The sequence below is a fragment of the Catharus ustulatus genome, chromosome 10, assembly GCF_009819885.2.
Source record: "Catharus ustulatus isolate bCatUst1 chromosome 10, bCatUst1.pri.v2, whole genome shotgun sequence".
Classification (NCBI taxonomy): Eukaryota; Metazoa; Chordata; class Aves; order Passeriformes; family Turdidae; genus Catharus; species Catharus ustulatus.
In genome coordinates, this window is record NC_046230.1 from 20,678,800 (window position 1) to 20,698,295 (window position 19,496).

At 38.1% G+C, this 19,496-nt stretch overlaps 1 protein-coding gene across 1 annotated transcript in view; it reads right to left on the minus strand.

Moving 5' to 3' along the window:
• The window catches only part of NAALADL2 (N-acetylated alpha-linked acidic dipeptidase like 2), a 309,883-nt gene that overhangs the window by 22,130 nt on the left and 268,257 nt on the right, over window positions 1-19,496 (minus strand). Inside the window, exon 12 of the mRNA XM_033069309.1 lies at window positions 1,318-1,411. Within this exon, the coding sequence (XP_032925200.1) occupies window positions 1,318-1,411 (94 nt within the window). The remainder of the gene's footprint in view (window positions 1-1,317; window positions 1,412-19,496) is intronic.

Below are 19,496 nucleotides of genomic sequence, written 5' to 3' on the forward strand. Positions count from 1 at the left end.
ACCTTCTGTGAGCACATCCAGGAGACTGCAAAGCAGTGACTCAAATATTTACACAAAATTTAACTTCAAGCATGTGAGAAACTCCAATGGGCAATAAAATCTATGTTCAAGGAATTGGCTGAACCAGAACCCAGAGACACAAAATTAAGCCTAATGAACAAATATTTTACATGTCATGCGGATTTACCTTCACCTTTTTCTACAATTACAGTTTGCATGGAGTTGGAGAAGGAAACAGCTTACTGAGACATTCCAACTTTGAACTGGAAAGTTTGGACAACATTAAACCTTTTGAAGAATGAATAAGCCCATGAGCCACATAGAAAAAGTACAACTTCTCAGTTCAGTAACTGAAAAAGGACAATTATCTTAATTCTTTCCAAAATGAAAATAAACTGTTCTTTTATACAAGTCAGAGACAGACAAGACATGAAAGCCATGAGAAAAATCATTAAACAGAACTCCAAAGTGAACATCTGGGAGAAAGTTTATCCTGCTGGCCTTACAGCCTAGGAAATAATTTTCTCTCCAATGAAGTGGTAGAGATAAATGATCTAACTGAAGTTACAGAAAAAAAAATCCGTTTAAATCAACACTTCCTGTTACTCAAAATAAAGAAACAAGAAGAGCAATAGGAGATATCTCATGTTCAGTTGAAGGAATACCAGCTGAGCCACACTTTTGATTTGATGATCATCCCCTGCTGTGTTTAGGCTGAACTAAACCAATGTTTATGTGGCACAACAGAGCTAAAATTACTTGTCTTTTTAGATGCTCAGTGATTCCAGACCAATACTTGCCTACTGACTCCTACGTCTTCACAATGATGGATGGCAAAGATTAAAGCAAAGGTATCGTACTTCTATGAGAATGTGTTACAGAAAAGTGGTGCTTTATAGTGCAGGGAGTGAATGAAATGCAGGGGTAGCACCTCAAGGTTGCAAAAAGTCTTTACATTTGAGTTATGATCTCACAATCTGCTGCAGGATATGTGAAGTTTGAGAGTGATTTTATAGAACTTACTTACTATTTAACAGATCAACTTGAGAGTTTCATAAACCTATAAACAGAAATATTTTTCAAAGGTCTTAGGACACTACAGGTAACCTATATTGCTTAGTTAACCAAGTAACATCAGAAGAAATCCAAGAACTTTATGGCTTTTTTTAACAACAAAACCTGCATTTTTTTCAGCATTGTATAATGAGCCTACATAACTAGTAAAATCACTGGCCATTATTCAAATATTGAAAATATGTATCAGAGATTTTTCCCCCTTGTATTAATGGAGAACAATATTCCTCTGATGAAAATTACCTTTCAGACTGTTCTGAACTTCTAACGCGATGTCGAGGGCATTGAACGGCAAAACTGGATCAGTGGCAATCTGCAAAGTCACTTGTCCTGTTAGCTGAAAAACACAAAAAGACCCAAAACCCAGACAAATTATTTCCAGCAGATTTAATAGCCAGTATTTGTTTTGGAATAGTGTGTTCTCATTACAGTGGATTTTCAGGGAAATGTGATTAAAAACCCATAAGCACATATTTATGAAAAGGAATATGATCAGAGCCATTGCCTTTCTAAACAACATTACAAAATGTTCAGAGAATACAATCCTTGACCACACACAAGAATACTGTGCAGTGTGTCTTCTCTGGACCTAGGATGCTGCTGGATTCTCTGAAGGACCTTTTTGCTTTGTTTTCAAATAAAATATCTCAATACTCTAAACATGGGAATGTAGTTTACAGTTTTACTCTGGTCTAAGAGAGTTTTCTCAACTAAAATAAAGAATCACAGGCATTAATGATCAGAAGATCAAGTTTAGGTCTAAATGCAGGCTGACCTGAAAACCCACTGCCTTTTGAGGCATTATGTGACAATGTGATGCATGCAGATATACAATTTCCAGACTGGATTTAAACAATTTAAAAAACAATTGTTTTCTCTCAGGGAGAGAAATTCCCCAAAGTGAACCCTCGGTCCACTCCAGACTAGATGTCAGGACCTGTCACAAAAACTCAGTGGCATGAATGCTTCTTTTTGAACTGTTCACTGATAAGGCAGGGGCTGAGTGGCCTGAGAGCTTTTTTCTGTTCACAGAAGGTCAGTTCTGCAGCTCGAGGCTTAGACATGCTACAGGGGCTGTGTGTAGAAATACATCTTTCTGCTGAACTACACCTAGCTGTGATTAAACAGAGGATTTCAGTCTCCAGGCTGCCAAGTCCATCACTGTTCATGGGGGCTATAAAAACACACTGACAAAAACATGCAAGAAACTTTCATTCATCTTCTTCATATCTTGATATTGCAAAAAGGGAAAAAATACCTGTAAGGCCATGCTCTAAAACGGAATGATGGCTGCAGGTGATGGTGACTGTGTTGATAAAAATGTGGACTGAATAGAATCATATTGTACAATTCTTCCCAAGGTGTTGGGGGAGCAAGAATAATATCTATCCTTCAAAAGCAATATGATAGTTTCTGTGCCAAAAGTAGCTTTTTAATTTTACAATAGGAAGTAGCAGGAAAAGACAACAAGCTTCAGTAATATTAAAAACAATAGTACAGGAATTGAAAAGGAAAACCATCTCCCAGGAAAGTGGATGAAAGCAGGGTAATATCAGAAATACAAGTTTCCTGGAGAAAGATTAATAGAACCTCACAACATTTCTCAGAAAGCACAGAAGAAATGACCTGGCCACAGACTGGTGTGGGTGCAGAGACTGAGGGAACATGTTGGATATCAGACTACACCCCACATCTGAGCACAGATGTGCTGTGAAGCTATGGAGATTTACCTCTAGAGAAAACAATATCACAGAAGACATAAAGAGCAAAAAAAAACTGACCTTATATATAGAGAGAAAATATGGGGAAGAAAAATGTTATTTCAGGTATTATCAGGAAAGCCAAAGAATTAAGGGCGAACTTAAAGATGAAAAAGACAGCATTTCGAGAGCTGTGTTAAAGTATTACACATAATTTCTTATAAAGAAACTTCCCAATTCTTCAGGTCATCAATGCTCAAAGGCCATTATATTATCTATCAGTGACTATACACAAAATGTGTCTGGGAAACATTAAAAAACATTGGTCTCAGAGGTATCAGAGAGGTATTATGGATAGACAAAAAGTGAAACTGTTAAGGCAAACTAAAACCTGCACAAGATGTACCTAAACCACCTCCATATAGTCCAGCCATAAGCAGCTGTAAGAAATCTGGTTCTAAATAAGCACATGCCACACAAAATCTTTCCATGTCCTGCATGGAACTCTTGCAAGAACTCTTGCCCAGATCATGAGCACCCTGTGACACTGAAATAACATCCCACCACAAAGCAGGTATTCTCCAGGGACCCCTGACCCACTGAATCCCAGAGAGCACTGTAACACTGAGAACACTCCAATTTTTCCTTGCCAGTCCATTTCTGCTAAAACTTTCATAAATACTAATACTAATACATACTCATTTTAGGAAGGGACATTGACAGTTACACCTTGTTGTTGATAATTTACAATCTGTTACCACAATGTTTAAGAACACAAAAGACAGGAGAAAAAAATGTTTCTTTTGTGAAGCAGAAAAGTGGCATTTAAAGAGGACAATACCCTAGTAAGCAACTTTCCTTTTTATCATTATCTCCTGCAGAATCTGGCTTAATTTTTATAAATTCTTGCCTTATTTCTGTTTCTTCCAAGGAATTTTAGTTTGCTTTCAACTACAGTAGACCAAATCTGTTTTCTTTTTCCTAAAATAAAGTGATACCATCCAAATCTTATGACTGACTGAAGCACTTTTAGCAATTTTATAGTCTCTGTCTAACACTGCAGACATCTGTGTGTTAGCAAACAGGTAGCAGTGGTGTTTATTAAATCACGTACTTCGTGGGCTAATCTGGAAGAAATCAATCATGTAAAGGAAAGCTCAGAGCATTGATTTGAACAGAGTAAGTAATAATGCTGCAGAAGCATATATCAAACCCACATAAAGCAGCAAGACAGAAAAGGCTACTGATTTCTTATTTATAGTCTTATTTTTGGATATACCATTCCCCCGAGCACAACACTGAATATACATGGAAAATAAAGACAAGCTTCAGCCCCCTTTTCCCAGGTGAAAAATGCATCAGACTGACTACTGAATTATTAAAGGCAAGAATAATTTAGCAAAGAGTAAAGACAACAATTTTCTCAAGAAGTGAAAAGCTAAAGCAGCACAATTGATTCTATTCCCACACTGAAGTGGTTAAAACACTAATGACAACTTCTCAAATAGCAATTATACATAATACACATACAATGCACACAACAATTGATGTAACATTTACACAATTATCAAGTCTAAGAAAAGATCTTAGAGTTCAAATGCTTATTCATCCCAGAACGATTTTCTTATTTTAAAAAGAAAAAAAAAATGACTAACACTTGCACTGCACTTGGTTGTGGGAAAGGTGATTTTTGGTAAATGAAAATTTATTTGATGAACTTCCAAAAACTTTAAAAGGAAGTATTAATATAAAATGTAACAATAATTGTAGAGTTGTACTTTATTTGTTCCCTATGAGGGTGGGAGGCTCCCAGGGAAGCTGTGGCTGCTCCATCCCTGGAAGTGTCCAAGGTCAGGTTGGATTTGGCCAAGAGCAACCTGGGCTAGTGGAAGGTGTCCTTGCCCTTGGCAAAGCTCAAAGATGAGTTTTAAGGTCCATTCCAACTCAAACCATTCTGTGATTCTATGCATACTGCAAAACAAATTTGAATATTTAAAATGGGTTTATACCAAAGTAACGTTATTTTGAGGTCTTTTACCTTAAGGCATAAACATCTTTATAGGAAGGAAATAACTGCAGTCCCTGCCTTTACTTCTCTGACAATGTGTAGATCTCAGAAGACACAAAGAAAAACCACAAACTTCAAAAAAACACTGGTGTTAAAGATGATTCAGTATCACATGACATTTCCAAATGATGTTGAAGGTTCTTTTCTCTTCCAGAGTTTTAACAACTATTCCTTCAGGAACTGTGTATCCTTACAATTCTACCTATCTATGAGCCTAATTTGACTATAAAAGCCAATTTTCAGGAACATCAAATGGATGTTCCACAACACTTTCTAAAGAACTGTAACATAAAAAACCCACTGGATTAAACACACACAATATGTTCTCCTATATAAATTATAAATATACTTTACCATTTCAGCTGTTTTACAATGCAAATAAGGAAATGAAATCAAGTGGAGTTTGGGGGGATTCATCACAGGTTGGGTTTTTTTTTTTTGTATTTCACAGCTGTTTTCTCAGGGAGTTAAACTCAGTGTTTGAGACAACTTTCTTCCTCAAACATCCAGGCTGCCTACTAGCAACATAAAGCATGTCTACTGGCATACAAATCTAATTTTTTAAAAAATATGAATACTTTAAGCCCAGGCTGGATAAATGTGAGAGGCTCCACAGAGTCTCTCTCAGACAGATTCAGTTTTGCTTTGGGGCCAGGCTGTCCCTGAGCCTGCCTTGCAGGGCCAGGCTGAAGTGCTGGTTTAGTCTGATGGTCTGGTTTTACTGACAAGGCAGGCACCCATCCTCCATTCTGCCACAGCAGCAGAAACTTGCAAGATGAATAAAATAAAAACATATTTAGTGGCTATGAAGATATGAAAATATTATGAGTGAGAGAGATCAATCTGCTAGAATAAACATCAGCATGCAGTGTGCAGGCAGTTTCTTTAACAGAACTTTTCACGCCAGTCTTGGGGCTTTTTGGGTGTTTTTTGTTTAGTGAAATTTGAAACTGTGCTGTATCCAGTCTGTGCTGTGCAAACCTCAGTGGGTGGAAGTGCTGAGCCTTCAGGACATTTTTAGTTACATTAGGAGTGTTAAAATCTAAACAGACATCTCACATCTCCTCATATGCCAAGTTACAAACAACATAACTAAAAAAATCAGGTAAACTGCCATGCTTATCCTTCTGTAAACAGTCTTTAGCACTGCCACACTCCAGTTTTACCTGCTGGGAAGAATTAGGCTCAGCTACTTGAAACCTGAGTTGTGCAGCAGCAACTCCTTTGCATTTCAAGCCCTATGCCTCCACAACATTTAAAATTTTGTTCTGTGCATGTTAGCAACACTTTCCTGACATCTGTGCACTGGCAGAGGAAACCAGCACACACATGGCAGCTAATCCACCAAAACCATGTGAGAGCAGAGGCAGTGGAACATGGCAGTGTGGTAGACCTGTGCACATTCTCAGCATCCCCCTGTCCCTCAGACTGCCTGCTACAGACCCAAACAAGCTTGGGAATGAGCAGCTCTGAGCCTCCACTTCCTTTGATATCAGCATCATTTTTTTCGAGTCACATTTGCCCCCACACCTGGCACCTCTCCCTTCATACATTACCCTGGGGTTCATGGATGAGGAAAGAGCATGGCAAAATTCTGTGCTCTTTAGGGGGATCAATAATACTGTGTTGAAAATAACACTTTTTCCTCTTCTTCCTTCCTTAAGGTGAGTGGAAAGGTTTAACTTTTGTGACTACCTAATCTCAGGTGTTCATTTTTTTGCATCAAGGGTCTCTCTTCCCACCCATTCTGATGAGTAGAGTGACCTGCTGAGATCTTCTGACATTAAACCAATTATAAACAACAGCTTCAGCCTCTACACCCATGTAAATAAGGAATGAATATCTGCATATATTAAGATCTTCTCTCAGAACCACAGTATTAGCAAGTTCAAATGTTAAAATAATCAGCCTTCTCCACCTCCTTCTTCCTGCAAAATTGAAGAAATATTTTTATTAATACAGCCAAATTTCATGAATATGCTTTCTTCTGGTTCCCCCTATCCACTCAACTGCCTTAATGTTATCAGACTTCTTTAATTAAACATGAGAAATTGAGTCTATTTAAATGAAATCCGTGGTTCTCTGGCAATAACAATTTCAGCACCTAGTGTTACCAGATGAATGGCAGCAGTCGTGAGAGTCATGACAAATTAATGAGCATTTTGAATAGTGGGATCTCAATTTACTGTGGAAAAAATTCCTGCAGAATCAGTCTACACAGCAGGTTTCTTTGTATTCATCACCTTCCAAAAAAATTAACTGATTCACACAAGAAAAATCAGACAGAGGAACATGAAAAAACAACCATTTCTTTGAGCCTTTATCTTTCTGAAAACCACATTCCAATGATTAGGCAAAGAAATAGAACCCTGGTCATAAACATGTTCATTTTGCATTAAAGTTGTCAAACTTCAAAAAATTCAAATTTCTTAAATATTCAGTAATACCATGTGTTTGTTGTTTGTTTTTTTGGTTTGGTTTGGTTTCTTTTCCCCCTTACTGAAATCTGCCTTGGCACCAGGGCATGTATTCACACTGCAGATCAATATTTTGGGGTGTCAGACCCTGAAGGGAACATGCTGTATTTTAGGACAGTAGAGGGCTCTCTGAGAAAGGACTAGGGCGAGTCTGTGCTACAGCAGGTAAACCAGAGCACAGTAATTCATAAGAAATACCTGTTTCTGAACAAGGAAAGTATGAGGTCTTGCAAGTATTAAATACTTTATTTCATCATCCCCTGCCTCCTAAATAATTTAATATTGTTTTATTTACTCTTAGCACAGAAAATATTGATTAGAAAATAAAAGTGATTGTGAATAAAACATGGACTTTCCCTCTCTTCAGGTATCCTGTGCACAGCAAGCAGTACCTGAACTGTTTGTATTAGGGTGTCACACAGCACTAGGCATCCCCAAAATTACTTATTAAAATAATCCAGAACTGTGGTGGCTTGGGCTGGCTCTGGAATGCAGATCTCTATTTACATGATCATACATTATGTTTTCTGCATGATTCATGATGAGGTTCTGAGACACTGATAACTTAAGGTCAAAAGTATCCTCTTAAGTGATTAATTTGCTTAAAATCAAATTTGTTGGCCAATTTAGTAATATATAGCACTTGAAGCAGTGCAAGTACATTTTGTATGGATTGTATGGAATGTAGTGATCATTCACACCACTACTTTCAGTTTCTTGAACAAAAAAAAACAACTTCTGCTTACCTGTGCTTTGCTTTTTGTCTACATGTAAAAATTGCTGCTTTTCAGATGATATGTATAATTATATGGAAATATATATTTTTTGGGTATCTAAATGATTTATGTGAATTTTCTAATATCACAGTGTGATTGATAGGGTTGTCCCAGGAGCTGGACTTTGATGATCATTGTAGATCCCTCCCAACTCAGGATTTTATATGATTATTAAAAAAAAAAAAAATTTAAATTGCATTAATTGATAGTGAGGACTGATTTCCCATGCCCTGGGTTATAGCTCCTGGGTATGATGCAGAGTTTCTTTCCACTCCTACCTTCAATCCACATCATGCTGCTCCTCAGTCAGAGCCTGGCCCATTTTTGGCAGTTCTCACGCTCCTGTTACCGCAGGGGCAGAGCACAGGGATGATTAACTCACTTCCAAGATAATGGCTTTATTGAGTTAGGCTTGGCACTGTGTACATGAACCTGTGCTCAGCCCAGGCTGTTTGGAGCTGAGGCACAGCCACTTTCTGTCTGCACAGGGTTGCTGCTTACACAGCAAGCCATGAAGCCAGCTGTGGAGAACATAAATGTAAGCAGCAATAATCTCGAGATGATTTTCTAATCATCGACTTCATATTTATGCATGTCAAATTCTCATGGTATCTGCATGCAAAGACAGTGCTGAATTAACTTCTGGAAGGGCCACTAGATTAAAACCTTAGGAAAAGGAGTTAAGACTTTTCCCCAGTGTGCAATGGTTATGAGCAAGCAAAAGGATGCAGCAGAATGGTCCTTGCACTTCTTGAGTTCTGGCTGAGGAGGCCACCATGACAATATAAATCTTTACATCTTTACAAGCCCTTGTGCTGGATTTCTTAGAGAGAATTTTAAAAAATTGCTCTAGTGTTAATTCTTTTTTAGCTCCAGTGTTAACGCCAGATTGCTCAGGTCCCAGCTGAGGACTCTGAGGGTGACAAATACTGAAAAGTTTGCTTTAAAGCAGAATGATTTGTACATAGCATTCCCAAAAGCCCAGATACCATCACTGCACAGGAAATACCTCTTAGGTTCTTTCATTCTCTACCCCTCTTCAGGTATGGAAGAGGAGAGGGAAGCAGTTCTTCTGCTGGATCCTTTCTAAAAAAGCTGGATCCTTTTTAAAGAGGCAATGTTAGCTGCCTGAGGCTGGCTACAGGCAGTCCTGGGGAAACAGATTTAACTATCATTCTGGTACAAAGAGAAATAGGTAATGAAATATGGAGCAAAATTTACCTCCAGAGATCAAAGATCTCCAATGACAATGATCACGCACAGAAATTGCATCTTGGACAGATGTTATCTACCTTAAACCAAAACTCCATAGCTTGCTATTCTTTATTTGTGTGTAATAAAGACATTTGCAGGGTAAAACACACAGCTGGATACCAGTGCACATGCTTAAGCACAAAAAAGTGGAAGTCCTCTCAGAATAACAGACAGGAGGCATCAGTGCAGATTCCTGTGGACTGGTATGAAAACCCGAACCAGGCTGTGATTAAGAGCCTGGACACCACACTCTCCCATGAAAACCCAAACCAGGCTGTGATTAAGAGCCTGGACACCACAATCTCCCATGCTACTGGACACCTTCCCTGTGCTGCTCCCAGTTAATGAGTTCCATTCCCTTTCTCTGCCTTATGTGTGTGCTTGGGACACCAGTCAGGATGTCAGCACAAGCAGCCCTCCTTACTCACAGGATAATCAAAGCACAGAATGATGGGACTCAACAAGATAATTGATAATTTTGTTAGCAGTTGCCAGACAGTTGGCTGGGCCCTGCTGGTCTCGGAGCCTTCCAAGGCAGACAGTAATGACTTACAGATAAAAAGAGCAGCAGAGCAAGTCTGCATCTAATCACAGGTCCACAAGCACTCCACAGAAACACATCAGCCCAGAAAACAGTATGTTGCCTTCCAGCCCTAATTAATCAGAGTATCTCCTGACATGCTTCAACTTACATGCATGAACCGAGAGTCTTCCCAGCCTGGAAACAATCCCAGGATCACATCCTCAAGGACATCCAAGTACATCCCAAGTTTCTGTTTGATCTGTAAAGCCACTTCTTCTGCTGAATCCACAGGACTCAGTCTGAAACTTGTGGCATTGTTAAAAACTAGATAATAGTCATCAGAGGAATGCAATAATAAAGAAATCTGCAATAGGAAGTTTCAACCACAGCCTTCAGTTTAGACCTTGATATCATCTATTTAATCACTCTCCTTTTACAGAAATGGATTTGATTTAATTGAACTCCAAAAAAAAAGTCTCTAATCATACTTCATCAGTATGCAATTATTATTCAAGGGAAACCATATGTACTATTAAGCACTCTTAATTAAAATAATGCATATAATCTGCTTCAGCACCGCACAGTCATTCTCCTTGATGTTCATTATTATTTTTCTTCCATTATTGTGAAAATACATTTTTATTCTACTTTTCCTCACCTACCTCAATTTCATTTATACACTTTTTCAACATTAATGATCACAATATCAGAACACTGAGATGCATTAATACAACACCATACTTCAATTTTGCACTGCATGACCTTCAAAATGAGTCAGACCTGACTATGGAGATTGTGAGATGAGGAAAAAAATCCTCTAAAAACTATCAGAGGGTCCTCAAACTTTATTCTGTTTAGCCCAAATTTTATTTGCAATTATGTCTTCTAAGTGGCCATGCTGAAAGAAGATGATATTCTAGGCAGCAGCCAGTCCTTAGGATTTAGGGACAATGAAAGAAAGAAACTGAATTCAGGAGTTGAAACACCTGAGGAAAATCATCCACGATGGGGTGAGGAAACAGCTCCTTGAGGAACTTGCCAAACTTGGACAGTCAATTCAGCACACTCCACAGAACAGGCATTATGGAAAGATTAATGACATCACTTATTAAAGTCTCCCTATCCTCTCAAGCTCAGAAAAGCTGACATATTTAATAGTTATACAGAGAAAATATTGCTCTTTTCTCTCTTGCCACCTCTTGATGCAAAGGTACAGCAAATTTTTCCTCTTGGGTCACTCTAATCAGTCAGGAGTGGAGCAGTGCCAGTTCATTGAACACGACAGACTGGCCCTGAGGGACAGGCACCAGTGAACCACAGAGCTGAGGATCCCAGGGAGCTGGAAATGCTGCAATAGAGAGCCCTGGAGATAACCCATCAACAATAAAAAGCACCTTCCACCTCAGGGGAGAATTCACTGGGGCTAACTCCAGACACCAATATTTGCTGCAGCTTTCACAAGAGGCTCAATTTCCTTCTTAGGCAATTACTTCAGTTAGGGTTAGATTCTGCTCTTGGATTTACTTACATAGGAATTACCAAGCCAGAAAAGTATCTAAGCTTCTTACTAGTATCAGAATTCAAAGTTGGAGTTTCTGTGAATTTTTTCCCACTGTTTTTCATATCAGAACATAAAATCTTCATTGTGACTAAAATAAGAAGTAATTGGTTGACTTACAGTAATAATCTGAAATTTAAACCTCAAAGGGAGGCCTGTAATTAAACAGTATAACTTCACAAATAAAGGTGGGGTAAGCTTGCTTGCTTTATTTTAAAAATAAAAGATTAATTAAAGATGAATGTGCTTGGGCCTGAGCAACCTCCCCTCAGGCTTGGGGGAAATGCCAAGTCTGACAAAGTCTTTGAGTCTTAGGAAATCCCAGGTCAGTTTGATGAACTTACTGAGGTATTTCAAATTTAGCTGGCATGTTCCTGAGACTGCCATTTTACCTGAAAAAGAAACTCCCTCATCCTTGTAACTTGTCCCTGAAAAACACTGATCAAAGACATCATAAACAATCTTTCCCATTATAGAATATTTATATAAAACAAACTCAGATCATAGAATGACCCTTGAAATTCATAAGGAGCCCTAGCTGTAAAGCTCAAAGTATCTGAAGGTAAAATTGAGATTTATTAGCACATCTGGGCCTGCAATCATACACCTGTTACTAAAACCATTAACTTATGATGGCCTTTTCATTCTATAGTATCTCCAGGTGGGTTCTGTATTAAAGGGACAAAGGCAGCATGGTCTGATGGAAACAGCAAATATTACACAGAGAAGCACATCTTAAAAGAAAATAATCTGCTGCAAGAAATGTTACTTGCTATCCCAAACATAAGGACAACAAGGGTGAAGATCACTTTAGTGAAAGGTAAAATGAAAAGGAAATAATTGAGCAGTCTGGAGAGTGAAAGGGATGGAGTCTGAAAAAAGCAAACAATTTAAAAAAAAAGCAAGTTGGAATTTGCTGCACAACATCAACAGGAGCCTGGGCAATGTCTGAAAGAGGAGAAGGCAAGATTAAAAGGACAGCTGAGGAACATCATTTTGACATAACACTGTAGATGGATTGCAGGAAGAAAAAAGACTTGTAAGGTAAATATGTCAGGATGAGAGACAATTACAATGCAGAGAAAAGATTTGATCACAAAGCGAGGGAGAAAAGGATGGAATTAAAAAAATTCTATAAAATGAAAATTTATCAGAATCCTAAAATGTCCTGTAGCATACTGTAATCAGTGTGCACTCAGCATAATTCCCCCCTATTATGTAAAATTCCAAATAAATTGCCCCCAAATTGAAAGAATGCTGTGGAATATGGTACTGACCCAGAGAGAACAAATAAATTTGTGGAGCACCCAAAGTGATACAGGCAGGCACGTGTGTAAGTGCACTTCAATTCACAGAGCAGAGAAAAGCTCATCTCAAAAGTCTTCCATATGTTAAAATTGAAGACAGATGCAATTACAGATAATATTAATTTTCATACTTAAAAATACATTAAGACTTTTTAGGCTCTGAGAATTGCCCCTCCCCCAGCCAGTACAAAGGCAATGTGTATGGGCATTTGATGTACTCTGAATAGCTTAAAACTCAATAAAAATAATCTTCAAAAGAATTTTGGTATCAGAGTGAAATTTCTAGAAAATATTGCACTATGTCCACATCATACAACAAAAACACAAAACGCATTTTAAAGTTTTTCACTTGCATTTTCGGAAAAACTAAAAAGCCTTCCAGGAACTGTTCTGATCTTTTGGTATAGGATAATGCTGCAAGATTCTGAACCTTAATAAACAATAGATTAATCCAAGCTTCATTCAAAAATAATTATATGGGACATTTTTGGAATGAGGAATTGATCAGAATGCATATTTAACACTGGGTTTAAAGAACAAAAATAGTTTTCACTTACAGACAAATTTTGGAAAATGACAAGATTTTAGAATTCCCTCATTAGGGAAAATGAGTGGGTAACAAGTAACAAACTCTGAGTTACCTTACACTATTTAAACTCCATTTCATTTTATCAATATTGACCTCTCAAGATATTTGAAACAGGAAAACTGGAAATGATGCTAAATCTTGCAGTTTTCGAGCACTGCTGGCTGGGTCCTGCAGAGGGTCACAGCCAGCAGGGCTGTCCCAAGGGAGTCTGGAGGATCTGCTGTGTCTGTCCCTTCCCAAATGTTTAAATTTTTCACTCTGAGAACAGCACACTCCAGACACAATATCAGATTAGACCACTATGCTATGCTGATTTGTTAATATTTATTTTACCTCCAGTCCTCCAGCAATTATCTGCTCCCGTGTCCCTGAGACAGAGGTTAAACTTGACTGAAGACAGAGTTAATTTTCTGCTTACTCTGCTTAAGTAACAACTGACATCTGCAAAAGAGGGGATATGAAGGGGGGCACCAGGACCATCTAAGCTGAAGGGTTTGTTTGTGCAGAATATTGCATTAAAAGAGCCCAGTAGCTATTAGTGATTATTAATCTTCATTTACAATAATAGCCATATTTAACAAAAAAAAAAAAATAGGCGATGCTGCAAGTCATGCAAAAGCTTTTTTAATTGTCAGCCCTGCTAGTCTAAAAAACCTTCACCCTATTCATTCAGTTATCATTCTGTAGCTTATAATTAAAGTGCTAATATATATCAGAATTCTTTGATCTCCACATAAAGGATTCTTTTCCCAAAGAAATTAAGAACACAGTAGTTACAGGAAATTCAAGTTTCCAAGTAAAAAATAAAAGAAACAACCAGAAGTGATGTAATTAAGGGAAAACTATTTCGATTGAACAAGAGAAGGAAAAAAACTTTGTGAGAAGTCATTTTGCATTGTGGAACAGTTCATCAAATGAAGCAGCACAAGACTTTTCTCTTTGTAGTTAAATACAAGCTAGGAAGAAAGGAAGTGAGTATATTGTACCAGCACAAATGGACTAAATGACCTCAAAGTTCTTTAGTTTAATCTAACGAGCAGAGATAAATCATAAATCCTGAAATCTAACTTCAATTAGCATGAGTTATCATAATGGTTCACAGTATCTCATCCGTGGTATTTTATTTTCATTCTGAATTTGAGGGGAAAGAAAGTCAGCAGCATGGCACAAAGTCTGTCTAGACTAATGCAAATAAAAAACCTTTGTGTAGTCATCTGCACTACCTACAAGCATTATTCTAAATGCTGAAGGTCAACAGAACTCTTACCATAGTCTTGTGTCTTACTGCTCATTGTGACTAAAACTTGACTTGAAAAAAAAAAATTCCAAAAAATCTAGAACTAATTTTGGGTTTTAGTCCACTAAAAAGAATCCTCCTGTATTGCTGGGGAAGTTAACTGGAGTGCTTCTCCCCACCCCAGGTGAGCTGGCAGGCACTAAATAAAGCTGGTAACTGAAAGGGATGGAGTCAGCAAGATCCCACACTGCTTATCTGTCACTGCCACCAGTCCCTCTGAAAATGGATGCTGAGCTTTGAAATCACTTTTCAAAAGCAACTATTGCCTCAAAGATGTGAGTGGACACCAGGGCAACCTTGGCTCTTGGTTCTGGTTTTGTCATCCCTTCCCTCAGGGAAAAGTGATCTTATTTAACTCACAAGGGTTAAAAAAAAAATCAGCAAAGCCTAATTACATCCCATTGCTATCAATCTGCATTCAGTTTCCATGAGCTTTGGATTAGGCAGCCCAATACATTTTCTAAACATATTACTGTGGTTGTTTAGCAGTGTAATGGATGTGCTTTGCATTTTTCCCTTCATTACTTTCTTTGAATTAAAACCACAAAGCCTAGCAAGAAAAGCAACACAACTCAGTGGACTAAACCAACCAAACTGAAAGTGAGAAAGAACTTCTTTCCTAACATTAAAAATCTTCCTATTAAAACCACATGGCTCAAGATCATCTCAAGTATTGCCTGCATGGACACTGAAAGAAAGACTCCTAGGCTGCCTTTTGAGACACTTTGAAAAGTAAGATTATTGGAACAGGCAGTAAATTTAAAGTTATTAGTTGCTCATTCTTAAAGTCACACTTCAATAATTTTATTACTTACCTAGTCATATAAGAATGGAACCTTGAAAGTCCACTCCAGCTAAGGAAATTAGGGTAAAAATAGTCCAAGAAACACAATTATGGATGAGAGGAGACTGCAGAATTTTACAACAGTGTATATACTCCCAAATGATTTGTTCTGTTTTTCAGAAAATACAGGAAAACCATACATCCAAAAATTAGAAGTTCATAGAACTTTGCTAATGAGTTGCTTAGCTTAAGTTCAAGTGTAATGAAATGCTCATGCAAAGAGTGAGAAGAAGGAATGGCCACTGTATTTTTTTCTTCTTCTAATTAAGAAAGATTTCAATGAATGAACAAGGACTCAAAGTCAGGTCAGAAAAACAATTTCCTTGTGTTAACATTGGTTAGTTTCCCTCCAGAAAGGTTGTATTGCTTCACATGTTCAAATAAAACTCAAAAGTTGGTAGAAATAGCTTAATAACAAGGACATGTCTACTGTTGTTTCTATGAAAATTCAGGGAACTGTCCAAGCAAGAATAGAAATTTTTTAAAAGCACTCTTCAACTCTTACAACCTTTGAGAATTCACTGTTTTCTTTGCCTCCTCATGAAAATGACAAGTGACAGCCTGTAAATCAAATGACTGTATTTCTTTCTGTTTACTTTCCAATTTTTCATGACTGCTTCCATATTTCTCCTATGAGTGACACACAAGACCTGTGTTCTGATGGAGGAAAAGCCAAGCTCTAAAGTAGAGTTCTCAGGTTAATACCCTGCCAACAGCCTCCAAAAGAAATGCACAGAGTACCTGAAAAAGACTGTGGACAAATATACCCCCTAAAAAAACTCAAAAAAAGCAAGTTTACACCTTAAACTGTTTACAGAGAAATTAAATTTACACCTTAAGCTGCTCACAGGGAAATTAAATTAAATTAAAACAATCTTTCACAGTGTAGGGCTGTTCTGGAGGAGGGTTCTCTATGTGTTATGTCCCTTTGAAGTTGCTATTTAAAAATTAAGGTGAGGCTGACTGAGGGTCTGGAACACAACCTGCAAGTCAGGTACTGAAGACAAACGTGATTATGCAAAGGTATTATATATTTCAGTCCTCTGAAAGCAATTTGCACACCTTTAACTGATTACACTTAACAATAGGGAAGTGGGAAGAAAAAAAAGGGAATAAGAACAGGGAAAATGCTCTTCAGCAGCTTCCTGAGGGTTCTGCCTTAGGCAGCCTTAGGCACAGCAAGGAGCCCAGCTCCTGGCTTGGCACTGGAGATGCTCTGCAGTGTCACAGAACACTGACACCACTGTGAGATGCTGCAGGTAAGCAAATAACAAACACAGGCACTACAACCAGGTTATAATATCTGAAGTGATGTGTGGATTCCTCAAACATGGATTTGGAGATTCAGTCTCAACAATGAGTACAGTGATTTCAGTCTAATTTGTGTGTGATAGTGAACTGCCTTCCCTGGCAGGTTTAGGATGTGTATGCAGGAAATGATCCCTGCCGAGGTTTGTAGACTAATGCTGTATAGCAGGACTGTGACAGTGTTAATTTGGCCAATGTCCTTTCCTTATAAAAGCTCTAAGATGTTCCACTAGAATCCCCCTTCCTTAAATACAATAAAAAGCATGAGGATATAAATAGCTTTCAACGAGATACCAGAAAGTCATGACAAGTAAAGGGTGTATTTCAAGGCAAAGAAGTAGTTTTTTGTTGTTCCTGAAGTATTCCCACAAGACCAGCTCTACTTCTATGATCTACATTGGTGAAGCAATTCCAGCAGAAATACACAAAACTTGAAGGTTTTTAATTAAATTAAACATATTTCAGCAGCATATGTCACAGTTTTTCTGAGTGATACACTAAGGATGTATTCATTCTCCACTGATTCAATTTAAGTTTTTTATTTCATATATGCTCATAATTAACTTTAACTTAGATGTAAACCTTAATAGTAACTTAATAGTAAGGCAAAGAAAGTACAAGCAGCAAATAGAATCATCCTGCTTCCAACAGTGACACAGTGCACATGATAGAATAGGAAGAGACTGCAAGTCTTTAAAAAGTCTTTACTGTGGACAGAGATTTTCTTCCTGCAGTGAAAGATTTCCAACCTCATGTGAAAAAGGAAAAAAAAGAGATGAGACAGAAAAGTTTTGATTAACTCGTTTCCTCCACATTCAGCATTCAGTCCACTACATTATGCAAAATATCTACTGAGTTACAAGCAAGATTTTTTATCTTTGTATTTTTTTTGGAAACCATGATACAATGTCATTACAGTTTTGGCACTTCAGCATAAAAAGAAATGTTTCATTCTCTTTGCCTCATTAGGATCTCATATGAGATCCTGTCAGCTGCAAGTTTGCTCAGTTTATCTCAAGAAAAAAGGAAGAAAAAAGCTTAAAATTTCCCTTAGATATGTCACTCAAAAGCAGTGCACTGGCTGGAACTCCAAGTTCAGAAGAATAGTGCTCATGTCAGTTGAGACAGAATTTTTCTGTGGGCCCATTGTCTTCATCACTTTTAGAAAAGATGATATTTATGTAAAGGCCCAACCTTGCCTTGCAATTACCCCAAAATCAAACTGTGCTGTACAGAAGGGTTCAGTCAATGATTCCATCACGTATTGCTCATTATGTGCTCTTTTCCTAGCTGAGAAGTACTTTTTCTAGGATCACAGTTTCACAAAAGATAAATAGTATTCAAATTTGAACTGGCCAGGGAGACCAGCTATTCAATCTTAAAAGCATTTCTTTGCTATGTGAAAATTACTAATTCCAAAATTCTCGTGATTTAACTCAGGATATTCTTCAGGCTGTGCTCATTTAAATTCAAATTTAATTCTTCCTTTCCAGTCATGTAGTAAAGACACACTCCTGTTATTCACATTCGTGCAGCTCTGTTTTTATTGTATTGGTAACAGTTGCTAAACAGCTCCTGATATCAGATCTTCCATTCCAACAGACATACCTGTCTTAATATGCTCATGTAATTTTATAATCTCTTATTCATTATCGTGTTGGGCTTTTTATAGTACAATAGAGCTGTTAGGAATGGCAACTGTTAATACTGGAGACTGCATGAATTATTAGATTTTATGCCAAGATAAGAGTATTGACTGAGGGCAGAGCAGGGCTGTAGGATCTTTGTTCCAGAAGGAAGTTCCCATGAAGCAGCTGAAGGGGAATGCAGAAATTCCCAGGAGCTTTGCAGCACTCTGTGCTGTGCTGTCACCTCATGCAGTGTCACCTCTGACAGGGCAAACTGGCTGCATTTCCCTGTGCTGCCATTTTAAATAAAAGCTAGTGATGGAGCAGATACACAAAACGTTTTTCTCACTAAGAGTTCAGCCCTTTTGCTGTGTGTGATCTGCTTAGTGCTGATGTTTGGAACGGGCAAATTTCTAGAGTCAATTATTAAAAACATGTTCTGTGTGCTGGGCAACCAGATTATAAATCATGAGGCTTCACAGAGCTGGTGTAAGACTCATTGTCAAACCTTTCCAGGCTTGTGCATAGTGTTAAAGCCCAGCAGAAGGCATCCCCAGAGATCAGAATGGAACTGAGAGTTTCAGCTGGATCATTCTGTGTCACTGCCTGGCCAACTCAAGGCTGCAGAATGTTTTTAAGGGCATTGCATAGATTCCTTTTGCACTCTGACAGGCTTGGGGGAGTGAGCACCCCTCCAGGAAGCCTGTTCCAATGTCTTGGTACAGAAATGCTTCCTAATATCCAGTCTAAACCTCCCCTGGCACAGCTCAGCACCGTTCGCACACTGGGGTTGCCCTTCAGCCTCCTCTTCTCCCAACAAGACAACCCCAAAGCCTCAGCTGCCCCTCACAGGACCTGTGTGCCAGCCCTGCCACCAGCTTTGTCCTCCTGGTCACAGTCCTTGTCTTGAATACCCAGAATGGGAAAGCAAAAACCTTCAAAAGGCTGCAGAGAACAATATCCATCTGATAACCTGGTTATAGAAAACTCATCTAACCAAAACCATGCACCCTTGAACAGATTTCTGTTAAAATATATATATATTAATTGGTCTTTCATTTATTCATGCAATTTCCCCAATTAGATAAACTGT